Below are 19,810 nucleotides of genomic sequence, written 5' to 3'. Positions count from 1 at the left end.
AACAATTTAGGAGCTGGGTGGTGGTGGCAAACACCTTTAACCCTAGCACTCAAGAGGCAGAGGCAGTTGGATCTGAGTTTGAGGCCAGCCTGGTCCACAGGGCAAGTTTCAGGATAGCCAGCGCTACACAGAGAAACCTTGTCATAAATACATAAATAAAACAAGCAATCAAAAAAGAACAATTTAGGGATTGCCAAAATGGCTTTGTGGATAAAGGAGCTTGGCAGCTTAGCCTGCAGACTGGAGCCCAATCACAGGGATCCAAAGGGTATAAGGACAGAACTGATTCCTCCAACTGTCTTCTGATCTCCACATACGTGCACAAATATAAAGTTTAATTAATAACATGTTTTTAAAAAACAAATATGGCCAGGCAGCGGTGGCACACGCCTTTAATCTCAGCACTCAGGAGGCAAAATCAGGAGGATTTTCTACAGAACTAGTTCCAGGACAGCTAGGGCTGTTACAAAGAGAAACCCTGACTCGAAACACCAAAAACAAATACAGAGAGGGGCTAGAGAGATGGCTCATCAGTTAGGAGATTGACTGCTCTTTAGGGGACCCAGGCTTAATTCCCAGCAATCACAGGGTGGCTCACAACTCCCTGTAACTCCAACTCCAGAGGATACAACACATTCTTCTGGCTTCCTTGGGCACCAGACAAACACATGGTACTCAGATACACAAGCAGTCAAGGTACTCATACATAAAATAAATGAATGAAAATTTAAAAAAGAAACAAATTCAGTTTTATCATTTTTCCTGACCTCAATTTCACCAAATGCTTTTGAATGCATGTAAGTTATAACAGAAATTTTGCTCTTAGTTCACTTTGTATCACAGCTACTTAACATGAACTCAATTGACAACACTGGCTGCAAAAAAAGAGGAAGGCAGGTCACTCTGTGCAGGAAAACAAACTACAAACTCAGCATACTGTTGGGCATAAGATCATTAGTCACACAAAGGTCAGATTAAATTAGGTACACACACAGCTCAGTGATAGAAAGCTTAAAGCATACACCAAGCCCTGGGTTCCATCTCTAACACAGGAGAGGAAAAAGTATAGATACCAATGGTTTCTGTAAAGTCAACAACTGTTGCTGAGAAGAGGTACTATAAGTTCAGGGAGGCCAACAGAACTGTGATTTTCATGGAATGAAAATATTCAAATTAACATTAAAACCTAGTTCATAAGGAAAGAGCCGCTAATTTTGGAAATGGCTTTCTTTTTTAATTAATTAATTTATAAACTTTTATGTATATGGGTATTTTGCCTATATATGCATTCGCACAGCAGAAGAGGACATTGGATCCCATGAGGACTACAGATATAGATGGTTGTGAGCCACCATGTGAGTGCTGGGAATTGAACTCAGGACCTCTGGAAGAACTCTTAACCACTGAGCTATTCCTACAGCCCCCAGAAATGCCCTTTCTGCTACAGAAAAATAAGAGTTTTTGAGAATGTATGCAGTAAAATACACTAGCATCAATCAGTTATACTTACTTGACAATTGGCCATTACAGAATAATACAGGAGAAATATAGCTGAGAATTCATAACCAAATTCCGGTTTGTGGGCAAAATAATCCAAAGCAGAACCAAAAATGTAATAACCAAGATATTTAGATATTTCTCCAGAACACTAAGAAAAAAATCTTAACTTCCAAAGGCTCAGTGGGTAAAACCATGCCCATGCAAGCATGAGGACTTGAGTTTGAATCCCCAGTCTGCAATCGCAACGCTCCTATGGGGAAGAGGGAGGTGGAGACCAAACAGCATACACAGTAGAAAAACAAAAGGGGAAGGACTGACATCCAAGGTTATCCTTACACCTTCACACACATACTGTGATAAGTGTACAATGGCACATGTGCATGCATGTACTCACACACACACACACACTTTGTATACACACACATTATACATAAGCATGCTCTTCCAAACCCTTGCCAAAATGATTATCATTATCAACCTTAAGGATTAGAATTTCTTTTATAAAATAGATAAAAATGAAACAAGTTATATAACCATTTTGCCTGTTTTTGCCAGTCAAATAAAGACAAATTCAGTTGCATGTGTTGTGCAGTTAATAATATCCCTTAACTAAAAATTGATATAACCTACTAAATGTAATTTGAAATAGAATTTAGAGGAGCTGCTTTTTTTAAGTGTAGTTAGGAGACTCCTCGTTAGTTTCCCGACCGCCCAGACCTGAATAATCACACAGAAACTGTATTAATTACAACACTCCTTGGCCAATAGCTTATGCATATTCCTGGCTAACTATTATGTCTTAAATTAACCCATTTTTATTCATCTGCATATCGGAATGAGGCTGTGGGTTCCAGCGTCTATCTCCTTCGGCAGCTACATGGTGTCTCCCTGACTCTGCCTCCCCCCCCATATATATATATATATATATATATATATATATATATATATATATATATATATATATATATATATATATATAAAATCTGTTTGGATTTCCAGCCTAAGCCATTGGCCAAAACAGCTTTATGCATTATCCAATAAAACCAACACATATACAGAAGGACATCCCACATCACTTAAGACACAGTTTGAGCTGTGCAATGGTGGTGCATGCCTTCAATCCCAGTATTCAGGAGGCAGAGGCAAGCAGATCTCTGAGTTCCAAGTCAACCTGGTTTACAGTGAGACCAGGACAGCCCAGTCTACACAGAGAAACCCTGTCTCAAAAACAAAACAGTTTGACAATATGCCCCATCACAAACTACAGCTGTTTTCTATACGAAAGCATTTAACTTATCTAGATAAAATGGATTCCTATTTAAATTACCAGACAAGGGTAATGACCTAACAGCCCTACTCATGTTTGTTTTAGCCTTAAGTATATCCCAAAATAAAGATTAATATTGATGACAGGACAAAGAGGGGTTAGAGATACCAACTAGAAATAAAGATAGTATCTAATTCCTAAATATTTAAAACCTTAGTATTTTAATTCAAATTATTTTGAGTATGTGAATGCAAGCGCATGTGTGGATGAGCTAAACTTTGGGGAACCAGCCTCTCCTGCAGGTTTTTACCCACCAAGCTACCTCAACAACCCCCAATTTTTAAATGTTAAAAATTAAATCAGGGGCGGATCTCTGTGAGTTCAAGACCAGCCTGGTCTACAAGAGCTAGTTCCAGGACAGGCTCCAAAGCCACAGAGAAACCCTGTCTCGAAAAACCAAAAAAAAAAAAAAAAAAATTAAATCAGGGCTGGGGAGTCCCTCAGCAGTAAAGTGCTAGCCAATGTGTGTGAGGCCTGAGTTCTAACTCCAGACCCTGTGGAAAAGAAAGGCATATAAATGAAAGGTTTGTAACCCAGTGCTGAAGGTCAGGACAGGCAGACCCTTCAGCCTCGCAGGCTAGCCCAGTCCATCTGGCCTGCTTAGGGAACTCCAGCCTAGTGGAGAAACTCTGTATTCACAAACAACAAAAATCCAAAGTTAAGAGTTTCTTAGCAAATGACACTCAAGACAGACCTTTGGCCTCTACACTCTGTGCACAGACATGCGACCTGCACACAAGAACACACACAAATTGGAATACTAAAAGTGACCTGGTAACAATGACTTTGTAACCATTATATCACAGGCAAAAGCAACAAAGAGATAAATGGTCACATAAAACTCTACAATGGAAAAGGCTTGGTGCCTTTTTAAGTGTAATCTCAGCACTCAAAAGGCTGAGGTAGGAGAATTGCTGAGTTCAAGGCTAGTTAAAACTATTTAGCAGTTCTGGGTCAAGCTGGGCTACAGTGTAAAACCCTACCTCAAGAAACAAAACCAAAACAAAAATCTAAATGTACATGAATATAAAATACTACAAAAATAAGTAAAGGAAACAACCTGTATCACTAATTAATAACTTTTTCCCATTTTTCTTTTGTTTTGAGAGACAAAGTTACCTGTGTGTAGCCCTGGCCATCCTCAAACGAACTCTGTAGACCAGGCTGGCCTCAAACTCATAGAAATCTGCCTGCCTCTGCCTCCTGAATGCTGGGATTAAAGGCGTGCACCACCACCACTCAGCTATACAGATATAATAGTATAGACATGAGAGTTAGCTTCAAGATTAGCTAATAAGCCTGACAGGTGCAGCTGGAAGAAGCAGAAGTCCAGCAGCTGAGCCCTACAGCCATGGTGATGGTGAGCCATAGGTGTTGGGGTGGGGGTTTCAGCCACTAGCAGAGCTAGGTGGCAGAGGCAGGCATTAGTTAAGGGACATGGGTGGAGGCATGGGAGCCATGAACATACTAGTTTCCTGACACTCAGAGTGAGACTGGGCTGACAGTGGGAAGGTAACTACAGCAACAGCTGCCCTAAGCAGTGCTCCCACTCAGCTCAAAAATCAAAGTGACGGGGCTGGAGAGATGGCTCAGTGGTTAAGAGCACTGGCTGCTCTTCCAGAGGTCGTGAGTTCAATTCCCAGCAACCACATGGTGGCTCACAACCATCTGTAATGAGATCTGGTGCCCTCTTCTGGCATGTGGGCCTACATGGAGGCCGACTGTTGTATACATAATAAATAAATAAATCTTAAAAAAAAAATCAAAGCGAGTGACAATGGCTCATTTGGAACCATGTACGAGGCACAACTGGCAGGCACAACGGAACTCATCAACAAGGGTCTTTGGAACAAAAGGTTCAAGAACAAGTGGCTAATAATTATGTTCAAGATGCACCACTGCCATAGTATGAGGCCATGGCACTTTCTACCTCAGTGGGGAGAAGGTAGGACCTCAGGGTATCCAGGGGTGCGTGCACTGCTCCACTCTGATTCCATCTGTTTTCCTGCCCGCCTTTCACACAAGGTCTAGTACTTCTCTCGCTGTTCTCTGCAAGCCTCTGGCTCCTTTCCCTCCCACCCCCGACATCTCTCCTGTGGTCTCAAGAAAGATGAGCTGTACTTAAATTTGGTGCTGAACACATGGCTCAGACAGTGTAGTAGCCCACCATTTCACCAAAGCTGAGCAGACCATATCTAGCACTGAGGTTAAGGTGCACACACCAGTTCCAAAGCTTGGCTACATCAACTTCACTGGGTGCATCACTGTATCAGCCCCAGAAACTACCAACGGATTCCGACACTATTATCTCCCTAGGAAACCCAGTGTTTTCTGCATTTGTCTTTGGTACTGCTATTCTCTAGAGCTCATTTCTGGAGTCACTGATGAAACTTTACATGTGGTCAATAGGTTGAATGCTGGGTGAACACTGCCTTCCCTCTCCTTGGACAGCTCATCTTCCCCAGGGACAGTGGGTGAATTAGTTCTTGAGAAGATGGTATTAGAAATACCCAGCAATAAATCTGTAAGATGAACCCCAATGACACAGATTCAAGTTCTCCCACATCAAGCTCCTGTCTGCACAAAGGTGTCCAAATCTCAGATGCCACTTCTGGAGCTGGAACACCTGGAGCCCACACCTGACTCAAGGCTCTCCTTGTTAGAGGCCTAGGTCCACAACTTCTTAGATGAACTGGAGTGTCTCAGAACCCAGTCCCTCAGCAAATGCTTGCTTCTCCAACCCCTTTCCAATTCCGGTTCTGGTGACTTACCATCCAACACTCAAGAAATGCAATGCTCATCCTTCCTCACTTGAGGTGTTAGGGGAATATGGACAGAACGACACACAACATAACTGCTAGCCTCATTATCCTCATTTTGCAAACCCAGACCAGCACAAACTGGCAGATGCCTGATGTCACTCCTACCCACACTTTTTCTCTGGACCCCACTGGACTACCTTCCATACACATCTAGGAGTCCCAAATGGGGCTGGAAATGGGGAGTATCCCATCAAGCTCCTGTCCCAGCTAGGCCCCAAGAACAAAGGGCAGAGGTAAATGAATTCTTAAAAAAAAAGATTTATTTACTACGTGTACAGTGTTCTGTCTGCAGGCATCCCTGCCTGCCAGAAGAGGGCATTAGATCTCATTACAGATGGTTGTGAAGCACCATGTGGTTGCTAGGAACTGAACTCAGGACCTCTAGAAGAACAGTCAGTGCTCTTAACCTCTGAGCCATCTCTCCAGTCCCGAGGTAAATGAATTTTTACCAGCCTCTAGGTCCTCCCTTAACAGTTTCAACTCTGCAGTGGACTTTTAAAGAGAATCTAACTAGATGTGGAGAGGAAAGAAATTAAGGGCAGAGGGATGGAAACACACCTTCTATCTACTTGGTTCCTCCTTTTCTCCCAAGGCTTCAATCTCTCCAGCCACCTTGTAGCCCTTGCAAATAGATTTTTTTTTAAAATAGAAGTTTGCACTATCTAATCTGCCCCTTCATCAGATGTACCCTGTTTCTGGCCTTTTCTTTCAAGGCTTCTTGACTTTCTTCTCACTCTGGAGGATCCAGGAGTAGGCAGCATCCCTGATGTTTTAGTTTCCAAAGTAAGGTTTGCCTATGTACAGTTACCTACTGGATAAATTATTAGTCTAAAAAAATGAACTGCTCAATTAAGAGGGGATTTTGAGACAAGGGGTGGACCACACCTTTGATCCCATTACTCAGGAGGTAGAGGCCAGACTGGGATACAGAGTGAATTCCAGGACAGTCAGGGCTACACAGAGAAACCCTATCTCAACCCCCACTCCCACAAAAAGAGGGAATTTTTGTTTTCTGTTGGTTTTTGAGACAAGGTTTCATGTAGCCCAGGTTGGCCTTGAATTTACTGTCTAGCTATCTGTGATCCTCTAGCCTCTTATCCTGTATCCTGAGGCTAAGATTCAGAGTCCTAGGGATTACAAGTGTGTACCACTATAGCCAGTCTAATGATCAAGGTTTTTTGTTATTTGTCCCTCCACCCTCACCCCAAGACAGGGTTTCTCTGTGTAGCCCTGGCTATCCTGGAACTTGCTCTGCTGACCAGCTGGTCTCAAACATGGAGATTCACCTGCCTGACTCCCAAGTGCTGGAATTAAAGGCGTGTGCCCCTATTTTCCAGTCCTCTTTGAGAATGTCACACAATATATTTTGGTCATAGTCAATCTTGCCTTCCCCATTCCTTCCAGATCCAGCTCCCTTCACTGCAACACAACTTTGTGCCTTTTTAAAAGTGTGTGCGTGTGTGTGTATAAAGTTCAGCTTGTGTTACACATATTCTTTTGGTTGTAGGGCCATCCACTGGTGCTTGGATTGGTTCCCAAGCGCCACATCCTTAAAGAAAATCAACACTTCCTCCCCCAGTGGAGACAGGGTGGGTCTTCATGTCCACCTCCTCCCCCCATGCTGCTATTTCGTTTAGCTTGAAGCAGGACTTGTGCTGTCACAACTGCTCAGTTTCATTATGATCACATACAATCTCGGACTCTTACAGCCTTTTCAGTCCCTTACTCTACAAGGAGCCATGAACCTTGTGGGGAGTCGAGTGGTACGAGCTGTGCAGTGCAGTCTTATTCTCTGCACCCTGTCCTTGTCTAGTTGCAGGGTCTCTTTGTTAACCACCATATATATGTGATTTAAGTAACTTTTTTTTAGGCAAAGTGCTAGTAGCTGGTAGAACAGCAACTTCACTTTTCTACTTAGGAGACTATGACAAAAATGGAAAAACTGAGAACAAATTCTGAATATGGTTGCTTTAATTTATAGATAAAAATAGGTGTTTCCTATTTTAACATCAGATCAAGGAAGATTCATTTCATAAAACAGGTACAGAGCTCTCTGTACCTGTTGTATCTTCATGGTTTTGATAGCAGATACCAAAATGCTACAACAAGGAGCATTCTAGTTATTTTTCTTTATTTTTGGTGCTGGGGATCAAACCCTTGGTTTTACACATATACTTTACATGTACTTTACCGCAGCCCCACTTTTATCAACTCAATACGTCTCTGAATATTTTAATAAGGCACCATGCTAGTTTGAAGAAAACAGTGGTGACCCCCTACACATCCCAGAGCAATACAAAACAAAAAACAAAAAAACAAATCTATTCTCTGATCTACAAAATTAATCATCATCTATCAGAGAAGGAAAACAATCCTAACTGATTTAGGAAGGTAGCTAAGGAAGTTTAAGAAGATAAATTAAATACTCTCCCCAAGAAATAATTTCAGTTGACTTCTCCAAAAGAACGGGAGTAAATAAACTTGTAGAATTATGACAAATAGCGGCGACAGAGATGCGGACATCCAACCCTTTAACAGAGAGACCCTGGGTAAAATATTACAGCTCTCGTGTAAACATCTGGGTTTGAAGCTACACAAAAGTGGAAAATCTACACGGCTAAGAGAGACTTTTCTCCAAAAACAAGGTGAAGCAGGACATGGTGGCATATTCCTTTACTCAGGAGGCAGAAACAGGCACATCTCTCTTGAGTCCCTGTCTGAAACAAACAACAAAAGGACCAAGGTACACAGCTCCTGAGAAATACCCAAGGTTAACCTCTGGCTTCCACATACACACCTGCACTGCACACAGTACAACCACACTCACAAAACCAAATAAATCGGGCATGAACCAAGAAATTCACAAAGTTCCCACAGAGACAAATGTAAGAGCATCCAGGTGGTGGTGGTGGGGGGGAAATAGTAACATTTCATATAGCAACCACTGAAATTCCAGACTAGGAAATTCTGTTCACAGGACAACACAACCATTTCTTTAAAAAACAAAAAAAGTAAGAAATGCAAAGAAGGAGAACAAGAAGGAAAAGGAGGAGAAGGAGAAGGAAGAAGAGGAAGAGGAGGAAAAAGAGGATGAGGAGGAGGAGGAAGAGGAAGAGGAAGAAGAGGAGGAAGAGGAGGAAGAGGAGGAGGAGGAGGAAAAGAAGGATGAAAAGGAGAAGGTGAATTTACAGCTAAAATAACACTTAACAGAGATATCTAGCCTGAGGAGATTGCTCAGTGGATAAAAGTACTTGTTGCCCAAGCAAGAGGACCTAAATTGGGCTGGAGAAGGCCTAGCAGTTAAGAACACTGACTGTTCTTCCAGAGGACCTGAGCTCAATTACCAGCAACCACATGGTGGCTCACAACCATCTGTAATGAGATCAGGCGCCCTCCTCTGGCGTGCGGGCATACATGGAGGCAGAATGTTATATACATGATAAATAAATAAAATAAAAAAAGGTCCTAAATTCAAATACCCATCACCAATGTGATGCGAAAATTTAATTCCAGCATTAAGGGAGTATAGACAAGAGTACCACTAGAACTTGCTGGCTAACAGAAACTCTCTCAAGATAAGGCAGAGAGATAAAGTAGGGCCTACAATGTCTTCTCTGATTGTGGTAGACAAAGATGCAAGTGCACATACATTACACATCATTATACACTGTATACTTTCAACACTGGCACATGAAAGGTATTTTCCAGGACCACTGAAAAGAGCTGGGGCTGTAGCTCAGTTAATAGAGCACTGGTAGCCCTGTGTGTGGTGGTACAGAAGGATCAGAACACGGTTATTCTTAACTACCCTGGGCTATATGAAATTCTGTCCCCAAAAAAGAGAACCGTTAAGTAGTGAGACGCAGGGTCTTGACTAAAACAAACTGAAATTAGACACGCATTATATTAGACTATTAGTTACTAAAACATCACAGGTGAAGCCTAATCCCAGCACTCAGGACAGAGAGGCAGGTGGATCTCTGAGTTTGAGGCCAGCCTGGTCTACATAATGAGTTCCAGGACAGCCAGGGCTACACAGAGAAACCCTGTCTAGAAAACCAAAACCAAAGCCAGGCAGTGGTGGCAGGCGCCTTTAATCCCAGCACTTGGAGGGCAGAGGCAGGTGGATCTCTGTGAGTTCAAGGCCAGCCTGGTCGACAAGAGCTAGTTCCAGCACAGGCTCCAAAGCTACAGAGAAACTCTGTCTTGAAAAAAACCAGAAAATAAAAAAAACCAAAACAAACAAAAAAGGATATGTTGATTTGTACTCCCACAAACATTGCAGTAGTTTCTATCGTTTAAAATTCTTTTTTTTAACTTATAGGGTTTTATTTTTACTGGGTGTGTGCAGGTGCACAAGCTTCGGCTATAGATACACAGAACACAGAGAGGACAGTCTTGAATGCTGTTCTTCAGGAACACTGACCACCTCAGCTATTTTTTGAGGCAGGGTCTTACACTGGCCTGAAGCTCACCCTAGGTTTAGCTGGCTGGCCAGCGAGTCTCAGGGAGCCTGCCTGCCTGTTCTGACAACTAAATTTAGGTCTTCATGCTTTTTATTCCAAGCTTTTGGTTTTGAACTTAGAAAAGTCTTCTCTGTGCCAAGATGGCAGGCATTGCAGTGTTGGCAAGAAGAGCAACCTTCACCTTTTGTATATATTTTTTCAAAATAATATAAATGTTTTATTTAATAGTTGTGGGTCACCATGGGCCAAGTGGTGGACACTCAGGACCCAGCAGGAAGGTCAGCACAACCTCCAAGCCTCCCTTTCTGACTCCATTAGGGAGAGTACATCTCCCTCTCGAACGGGACCTTTGACATTTAGGATGATAAAATGGCTGGTGTCATCCATAAATTCCACACGTACCTGCGTGCACTGTCCCTGTGAACAGGTCCTGCCCAGCATTTTGGTTACCCTAGTGAGTTTGATGGGCTGTACGTGACTTGTGTCCATGATGACGGCGATCAGGCAGAGAGAGTCCTTTGTATATTTTTATGTGATGCTTTTCTAATTTTTTAAATTATCTTTAAATTTTCTTTTTTTTTTTTTTTTTTTTTTTTTTTGGTTTTTCGAGACAGGGTTTCTCTGCAGCTTTTTTAGAGCCTGTCCTGGAACTAGCTCTTGTAGACCAAGCTGGCCTCGAACTCACAGAGATCCGCCTGCCTCTGCCTCCCGAATGCTGGGATTAAAGGCGTGCGCCACCACCGCCCGGCTAAATTTTCTTTAAACTATACATTTCAGTCATTTCTCCATGTAAGATGCAGACCCAATAATTTATTCTGTTAACTTAATAGGTATACTTAAAAATTTATTCCACGGAGTTAATTTTGGTACATAATACAAGATAGTGGTCTAACTTACATACCAAACAGCCACTTATCTAAACAAAGCATCCCAAAAATCTTTTCCCATTTGATTTGAAATACAGTATTCTCTTAACATCATTATGTAATAAAACTTCAAATTATTTTAGTTTCCTTCTGGACTTCTATTATTCTCAATAACCAATCTCTCACTCTACTGTCATTGTGCTAATGTCTTGGTATATTAAAATATGTAGCGTTTTAATATACCCAGCTATCTTAAAATGCACCTCTCCCAACCACTGTGCTTCAGATTTTTCTTGATTCAGTTTCCCAAGAGAGAGAGAAAAAGAAAGAAAGAAAGAAAGAAAGAAAGAAAGAAAGAAAGAAAGAAAGAAAGGAAGGAAGGAAGGAAGGAAGGAAGGAAGGAAGGCAGGCAGGCAGGCAGGCAGGCAGGCAATTTGAGCTGGGCAGTGGTGGCACACGCCTGTAATCCCAGTACTCAAGAAGCAGATGCAGGTGTAGACCTGGTCTACAAAGTGAGTTCTAGGACAGCCAGGACAGGGTTTTTACAGAGAACCCTACCTCAAAAAACCAAAAATGAAAGAAAGGCCATTTTATTGAAAAGAAAAGCAACAGAGCCCAGTCAGTGGTGGCATATGCCTTTAATCTCAGCACTGGGAGGCAGAAACAGGCGGATCTTTGTGAGTTCAAGGCCAGCCTGGTCTACAGAATCCAAAGCTAGAGAAACCCTCTCTCTCAAAAAAACAAAAAAAAACAAAAAAAAAAACAAAAAAAAAATCTAAAAACCAAACAAACAAAAGGAAAGTGGGACCAGGCACAAGGTTAGTCCTTCTGGACATTAAGTATCTTGGTGGAGATCTTGTCATTTTCAATGAACACAATGATACCCATGCTTGATGTGGCATCCTGGAGGTCCACGACATTCAGCATGGCTTAGGAAATGGCTTCAAACAGATGTACTGGATCCATGTTGGGCTCCCAGAGAGAATCAAACATCCCATCCATTTGTTCAGAGCAGGTACCACTGACCACAAAGTCATCAATCACCATGGGCAGCCAATGAGGTCTAAAGAGCAAATGACAGGCTTAATGGTCTTTGGATCCAACCCAATGACAGGTTCTGTGGAGTAGGGACCAAACTGTTTGTCACAAATAGGTTGGCCACCATGCTCATGAGGATATAAGACTCGATATGACCTTCCTTCAAGTCATACAGGTTCAGTTGGAACTTGAGGCTCCAACTGCTACTCCCTCAGATAATTTAGTCCTATACTATGTAAAAAATTAAGGAGAGTTGGCGAGAGATGGCTCAGCAGTTAAGAGTACTGTCTGCTCTTCCAAAGGTTTAAATTCAATTCCCAGCAACCACATGGTGGCTCACAACCATCTGTAATGAGATCTTCTCTTCTGACCTGCAGAGATAGGTGTTGGCAGAACACTGTGTAATAAATCTTTTTTTAAAAAGATTTATTTATTTATTATGTATACAACATTCTGCCTCGATGTATGCCTGCAAGCCAGAGGAGGGCGCCAGATCTCAGTACAGATGGTTGTAAACCACCATGTGGTTGCTGGGAATTGAACTCAGGACCTCTGGAAGAGCAGTCAGTGCTCTTAACCTCTGAGCCATCTCTCCAGCCCCCAATAAATCTTTAAGAATCTTAATAAATTAGTTAATTAATTTTGAGAAAGAGCCTACCATTGTTGTCCATTAAACTCTGCAATGATCCTCCTGTCTCTTCCACCTCCCTAGTCCTGGAATCACAGAATAAGTCACCAAATTCAGCTCCAATTTACTTTCTAAGTTTTTGCTTTTTAGCTGTTGAGACACAGTCTCCATATGCAGGCTAGGGAGGCCCTGGACTTGTGATCTTCCTATCTCAGACCCTCAAATGCTAGGGTTCTGACACCTAGCCTTATTAATAAATCTGTACACTGTTTTACAATTTTTCAGTAAGCTCTATCCATTTCTATGCCAAAATGATTCCACCCTTGGAGAAAAACATTAGGAATAAAAGCCACTTATTATGTAGGGTATCAACTTTTATATAGCCACCTACTTACTACTGGCTGTAAATTCATTCATGTATTTTAGCCAGTTTTTCCTACCACAGAATTCAGTAGCTATCTCCACCTTCTGTTTAGCTTTCCTACAAAAATCTCAGACTACTACTCCTTACCCTGAGCAAGTTTCTTAGCTCCTAATCCATGACAGTCATTCCTTGCAAACTTACCCATACAGGTATCTCAGATCACCACATCCTGTCTCATTTGGAGTTCCAGCTGCTCTGAAACTCACATAGATCCACCTGCTTCTGATTCCCCAGTGCTGGGATTAAAATGGCTTGTGCTACTACACCTGGCTAAAAAATTTATTTATTTTATCTTATGTGTATGAGTGCTTTGCTTGTATATCATATTGTTATGGATGGTTGTAAACTACCATGTGGGCACTGGGAAGTGAACCCCAGTCCTCTGCAAGAACAAGTGTTCTTAACCACTGAGCATTTCTTTTCTTTTTTTTTTTTTTGTTTTTGTTTTTGTTTTTGTTTTCTGAGACAGGGTTTCTTTGTGGCTTTGGAGCCTGTCCTGGAACTAGCTCTGTAGACTAGGCTGGTCTCGAACTCACAGAGATCCACCTGCCTCTGCCTCCTGAGTGCTGGGATTAAAGGCATGTGCCACCATCGCCCGGCCACACTGAGCATTTCTATAGCCAAATATATGCTATTTTAAAAAGCAACTTAAGCAGCATGGTGATGGCACATGTCTTTAATCCCAGCAATCAGGAGGTAGAGGCAAGTGGATGTCTGAGTCAAGGCCAGCCTGAGAACAGGGCTACACAGAGAAAAACCCTGTCTCTAAACAATAAAGGGGGGAGGGGGAGTTAATTCAAAGCCATACCAGGCAACTTAGTGAAACATTGTATCAAAATGAAAATTTTGTAGCCAGGGTGGTGGTTTAGGCCTTTATTTTTATTTTCTTTATTTTTTGAGACAAGATCCCTCAATGTAGCTCTGGCTAATTTGGAACTCCATATATATCTGACCTGTGCCTCAGGCTTCAATCCCAGCACCAGCAAGGCAGAGCAGGTTTATCTCTGTGAGTCAAGAGGCTAAATCTGAGCTGGGCGGTGGTGTCACACACCTTTAATCCCAGCACTCAGGAGGCAGAGGTAGGAGGATCTATGTGAGTTCGAGACCAGCCTGGGTTACAAGAGCTAGTTCCAAGACGATACAGAGAAACCCTGTCTCGAAAAACAAAAAGAGGCTAATCTGGTCTACAGATTCCAGGACAGACAGGGCTACAACAGTTGAAACCTTTTCTCAATCCTCTATCTCCCATTTGGATGGCGAGGCTTAAACACAATAATGTAGAGAGGGGAAAGTATTAACACTGCTCCCAGCTCAGCACCAGGGTTCACATCAAGTATCTAACCATAAAATAGTACAGTGTACCCAAAAGAAGAAAACTGAACCCCATGAAGACCAGACACATGCCAAGAACACTAACTGCTCACACTAATAACCTTCAAAGGAAAAGCTTTACTTTTAGCCAAAATAAAAGATCCTAAAGTATTTCGACAGAATTCAAGTAGTAAAAGTATTCTTTCCTGGTTAGATTCCCAGTGATTGGCTCCAAAAGGTATACACGTCTGCATACGATTTAATAAAACTGACAGAAATAGCACGCACTGCAGCAGTTTTCCAGGTTTGAGAATAGCAGACTAATTTGTCCTTGGGATAAATGTAGCTTAAATGCATAAAATTAACATTAGTTACACATGAAAGTAAATCAGTGTATCAAAACCACTTGGAATGGAGGGAGGTTTTCTTCTAAATCCAAAAATTATAATACACGTTGTCAAAATGAATCTTCTCCAAGTACTTAGGAGGGAAATGATTTTAAATGTTAGGAGCTGGTGCAAAGCAGCAGGATTTTATAGACTGCAGTATGTCAGTTGCTAATTCTGAAAAAATGTTCTCAAGCTGGAAAAAGCAATCTCTCTAATAAAGCAAACGCCCTAAAACACTACGCATACATAAATGAACGTACACATCTGCTAAATATCAAATTACACCACTGGAGACAACTTACTAATCAAGTAGTATTTAAAAATCTAAAAATAAAATAAAACCTCTGCCGGTCATATTTTGCAAAGGTGGCTACTGCAAACTGGAATTCTCGCTGACTCAAAGCAGGAGTCAGTGAATGAATCCAGTGTTCACACTCAAATGTGGGGAGAGGAAAAGGGAGGCTCCGAGTTCCCAAAGTTCTCCCTCTCAGAACACTGCAAAAATTGTCCACGTCTAAGGACACCTACCCTTGAAACTCCTTGAAGAGCAACTTGGAAGACTTTCTGCTCAGATTTTTGAGGGGGAGCAATTTAGAAATGCTGCAAAATTGCAATTTTCATATACGTGGGCATAATTTCTACTTCTTTCCTTGGGTGATTTCACTGTGTCCTTTCTAAAGAGCCGGTCCTCACTCCCCTATTAATAAAATCCCTAACTCAACACCGAGTCTAAGCCGAAAAACCAAAGCAAAATCTGAAACCACACAAAAAGCTTTCAAGAACATGCAAATGAAGCCCACAGACCGTTTCCAATAATCCCTAAGTAAATCACTTCGTTCTGAGGGAAGAAAGGAAAAAAAATGGACAGAACTCCGACCAGCGGAGGGAGGAAAAAAATGAAAAGCAGTACGGGGGGGGGGGGGACACACACACGAGTGCCGGGGAGAACTGGGGGAGGATCACAGCAAAAAAAAAAAAAAAAAAAAAAAAAAAAGTCCAGCTCAGGCTGACACTAAAGAGGACAGGGCGGAGGATACCCCAGCGACAGGAGGACCGAGTGGGACCGGGCTGAGCCGGGCATTTCCCGTGGGCCTACCCAGGGCCTCTGAGAGGATGGCGGGCAGCAAGACCCCCCCGGATCGCACAGCTCGGGGGGCAGACGCGGGGATAGCGGGGTATCGGAAAGCCGCCACCGCAGTCGGTCTCCGAGGGGACCCTGCCTCGAGGGCTACGGGCCCGGCCGCGGACGTGGAAGGGGGTGCGGCCCGGGGGCGGCGGCGGGGTCCGAGCGAGCAGGTCGGTCGTACCTTGTAGTAAACGTCGAACTGGATATTCTCCGGCAAGGAGCGGATGTCGCGACGCGAGCGGATGTAGTTGTCCACGACAGCGGAGATGGCGGTGTTGTAGAGCGTCTCGGGGATCCACTCGAGCTCCACGGCCGCCATCTTCCCTCGCTCCTCCTCCGCCTCCTCCCGCAGGCCCCCGCCTCCCTCCGTAGCGAACCCGTGTGCGGCCCCGGAGGCTTCCGAGGGGCGGCGACCACGCGAGCGCGCGCCTCACGGTCCCGGCCGCCCGGCTTCCGCGTGCGCGCGCTAACCGAGCACCGGCGACGACGGCGGCCGCAGGATACCGGGAAGACCGGGACGAACGCAGTGCACTGCCGAACCCAGAGCCTCACATTCCGGGAAGGAGAGCAAACCCGGTTCCGTCCCGGCCCCGAGCTCTGCAGGGGCGGGGCTGCGTGTGCGGCGTCATGACGTCAGCGCGCGCCGACGCGCCCGGGAAGGAATGCGGCAGGCGGAAAACTTGGGAGAAAGAGCGGGGACCGCCTGAGAGGCGGCGGGTGCGAGTTCCCAAAGGGCGGATCCCCGGGGTGGCGGGGCCGGAGTTGTGACAGTCTTTTCCCCCCCGGCGTGCTCAGCACAGCCTTGTCTCTGAGCTTTAGACGAGAGCCCTCCTGAACTTCAGGGAAAAGTGTGGAATTGATTTTTTTTTTCTTCACAGAAGTGCACACACAGTTGGGCCAGGCGTGGTGCACGCCTTTTCTCTCAGCACTTGGGAGACAGAGGCAGGCGGATCTCTTGAGTTCGAGGCCAGCCTGGTCTACAAAGCGAATTTCAGGACAGCCAGGACTGGTACACAGAGAAACCCTATATCAAAAAAATCAAAAGAAAAAAGAAAATGACATATTCAAGGAAATCACTTCACTCTAGCAATCCTTCATTAGATTCCGGCTTTAAATTTTCTTAAACACCCTCTGTCCAGTGACTAGAAGTCACGAAGAAAGCTCGTATTTCATGGTAAAAACCGTTTATATTGTAACTTTTTAGTATGTTTATCCATTTTTTTTTTTAGAAGTAAAAATTCTTTTACAGTAAATCAACGTTTGTCTGTCATACATTCTCAGACTACTGGAAGAATTTGGCAAAAAAGTGAACCTAACAGTAAGCTAAAACCTACAGTGAGTGGATTTGTTTTTTTAATGCTAAACAGCTGGAGAGCGCTCACTGGGTAAGAGTGCTTGCAGCTCACAAAGTGGACCCTGCTTAGTTCCCTCCTCCCACACCACAAGGCTCCAATTCTAGGGGACTTCATGACCTTTTTGGGTTTCTTCAGGTACCTGCTTCCACGTGGTGCACATACTATAAGCTCAGGCACACTGTGCTGGTGGGTTTTTTGTTCTTGTATTGTCAACTTAACGTAAACTGTGGCCTTCTGGAGAGGGGGGACCACAACCGAGAAAATGCCTCCGTCGGATTGGTAGGCAGGCAAGTCTGGGGGACAATTTCTTGATTAATAATTGGTGTGTGAGGACCCAGTGCGTTGTGGCCGTGCTGTTCTAAGCAGATCCTGGAGATATAAGAAAGAAGGTTGAGCAAGCCAAGGGTCCCCAGCAATCAGCAACACTTCTCTATGGCCTCCAGTTCAGTTCCAGCCTCCAAGTTCCTACCTTGAGTTCTGCCCTGACTTCCTGTCCTGATGGCTATAAGTTGCAAGCTGAAATAAAAACTTTATTTCCTCCCCAAGTTGTTTTTGGTCATGGTGTTTTTATCACAGCAATAGAAAGCAGCCTAGAGCACATAAGTACACATAAATCTTTTTCAAGCTAAATAGGTGGTGGCTGTGATAGGACTCAATAGAAACAGAAATTAAGTTTTCCCCTAGTTAGTCAAGGAGATGTTAGTAAATAATTCAGCTCTCTCTCTCTCTCTCTCTCTCTCTCTCTCTCTCTCTCTCTCTCTCGTTTTTTCAAGACAGGTTTCTCTTTGTATCTTTGGCTATCCTGGAACTCGCTTTATAGACCAGGCTGGCCTGGAACTCACAGAGATTCTTCTACCTCTGCCTCCCAAGTGCTGGGATTAAAGGTGTGCGCCACCATGCCTGGCCTTTTTGTTTGTTTGTTTGTTTGAGACAGGGTTTCTCTGTGTAACAGCCCTAGCTGTCCTGGAACTAGCTCCATAGACCAGGCTGGCCTCGAACTCACAGAGATCTGCCTGCCTCTGCCGAGTACTGGGATTGAAGGTGCGTGCCACCACTGTCCAGCTCTTTTTTTATTCTTATAAACACCTGCTATTTATGTAATTTAATTTCCTCAGTCTGATTTCAAGAATTCGATGTAGCATCTTTCTGCTCTAGGAATTTAATAATAGAGGAAGTTACCTCTATAATTGTTGATAACAGTCTCAGTTTCTTTTTGTGTTTTTGACACAAGGTCCTACTATTTTTAAACAAGGCTGGCTTCAAACTGGAAGAGATCCACCTGCCTCAACCTTTGCCTCTGCCTTCTGAGTGCTGGGATTAAAGTCATGCATCACTAGGCCAGTTTCTTCTCAATTTCTTAGTCATTCTGTAGCAACATAAATCACGACAATGATGTCCACTCCTGATATTCGGCACGACAGGAATTGAAACAAGCCCTTTCAATGTGTTTCACTTTGGTATTTTCACTATGAAATGGTCAAATAATTCAGCGAGAGAAAGAAGGAAGGAAGGAAAGGAAGAAAGAAAGACAGACTGTATTTGTTAATTTTCTTATTGCTGTGACGAAATCGTTGACAGAAACAGATGGAGGACTTATTTGGGCTCCAGTCTGAGGGTCCACTCCAGTGTTCCCACTCACACCCCATCTCATTGCCCTTTCTTACCCCCTCCTGTTCTCTCAGCTCCCTTTTCTCCTCCCAGCTGGTTCCTATTTACTATCATATCCTGTCTTCTTTCTTTTTCTTTTGTGTGTTTGTGTGTGTGTCCAGATGATTTACACTGGGGTTCACAGGAGCCCAGGTAAGAGATTCTTGACTATATATAGCTGTGTGGGCACCTGACCCGTGGCTATCCTGCTGACGAAAATGTTTCTCTCTTCCCCCACTACACATTAACTATCTATCAATCCCCAGGGAAGGGTGGGGTCAGTTAAGTCCTGCCCTTTCCATAACAGGATGTTATTGGACCCAGTCTTGTGTAGGTAATTACAGTGTTGGGATTTCAGGAATGCAATGGCTGAAATGTCTTCATGCCTGGAAGACAGCAGTCTATCACGACCCACGCCACTCTCTGGTTCCTACATCCCTTCTCTCTTCTGTCATGGTCCCTAAACCTTGGAAGAGGTGATCTAAATCTCCCATTTGTCCCTGAGCATTCAACAGTCACTTATCCTTAGCGCTGTGAGCAGTTACCACAGCATAGGACAAAAAGAATTTTCTCTGACCGAAGCTGACAGCACCAGTAATCTGTGGGGATAAACGTAATTATTTAGAAGGCAATTTTACAGGCACATCCTGTACATTTAGCGAAACAGCAGGAGTAGGATCCTCACTAAGGTTGTCCCAGTTACAGGTGTTTGAACGGGTTTACAGAACCAGCCATGAATTCCTTCCTGTGGAGCAGGCCTCAGTTCCACTCAGGAAGTGGCTGGTCATTACGTCAACAGATGTACTCCTGTTGCACCAATGGGACACACCTTTCCTGGGTGGTCAGCAACGTTACACACAGGGTCCTCGACTGCGTATGACTGTTGAGAACAATTCTTCCCTAGCAGCCTG

General features: G+C 43.6%; 2 protein-coding genes and 1 pseudogene across 2 annotated transcripts in view; all 3 read right to left on the bottom strand.

Annotated features, from left to right (window-relative positions):
- The window catches only part of Appbp2 (amyloid beta precursor protein binding protein 2), a 44,363-nt gene extending 27,867 nt beyond the window's left edge, over window positions 1-16,496 (bottom strand). Inside the window, 1 exon segment of the mRNA XM_038328087.1 lies at window positions 16,079-16,496. Within this exon segment, the coding sequence (XP_038184015.1) occupies window positions 16,079-16,216 (138 nt within the window). The 5' untranslated portion in view covers window positions 16,217-16,496.
- Window positions 8,327-10,604, bottom strand: LOC119813514 (40S ribosomal protein S28-like). Its single transcript, XM_038328867.2, has 2 exons — window positions 10,405-10,604; window positions 8,327-8,366 (listed from the first exon to the last, which is right to left on the bottom strand). The coding sequence occupies exons 1-2, from the start codon at window positions 10,602-10,604 to the stop codon at window positions 8,327-8,329; spliced, it is 240 nt and encodes a 79-aa protein (XP_038184795.2).
- Window positions 11,801-13,216, bottom strand: LOC121677177 (annotated as a pseudogene).
- Window positions 16,497-19,810: the final 3,314 nt, after the last annotated feature.

Source organism: Arvicola amphibius, chromosome 4 (assembly GCF_903992535.2).
Source record: "Arvicola amphibius chromosome 4, mArvAmp1.2, whole genome shotgun sequence".
Taxonomy (NCBI): Eukaryota; Metazoa; Chordata; class Mammalia; order Rodentia; family Cricetidae; genus Arvicola; species Arvicola amphibius.
This window is presented reverse-complemented; position numbering and strand designations above follow the sequence as displayed.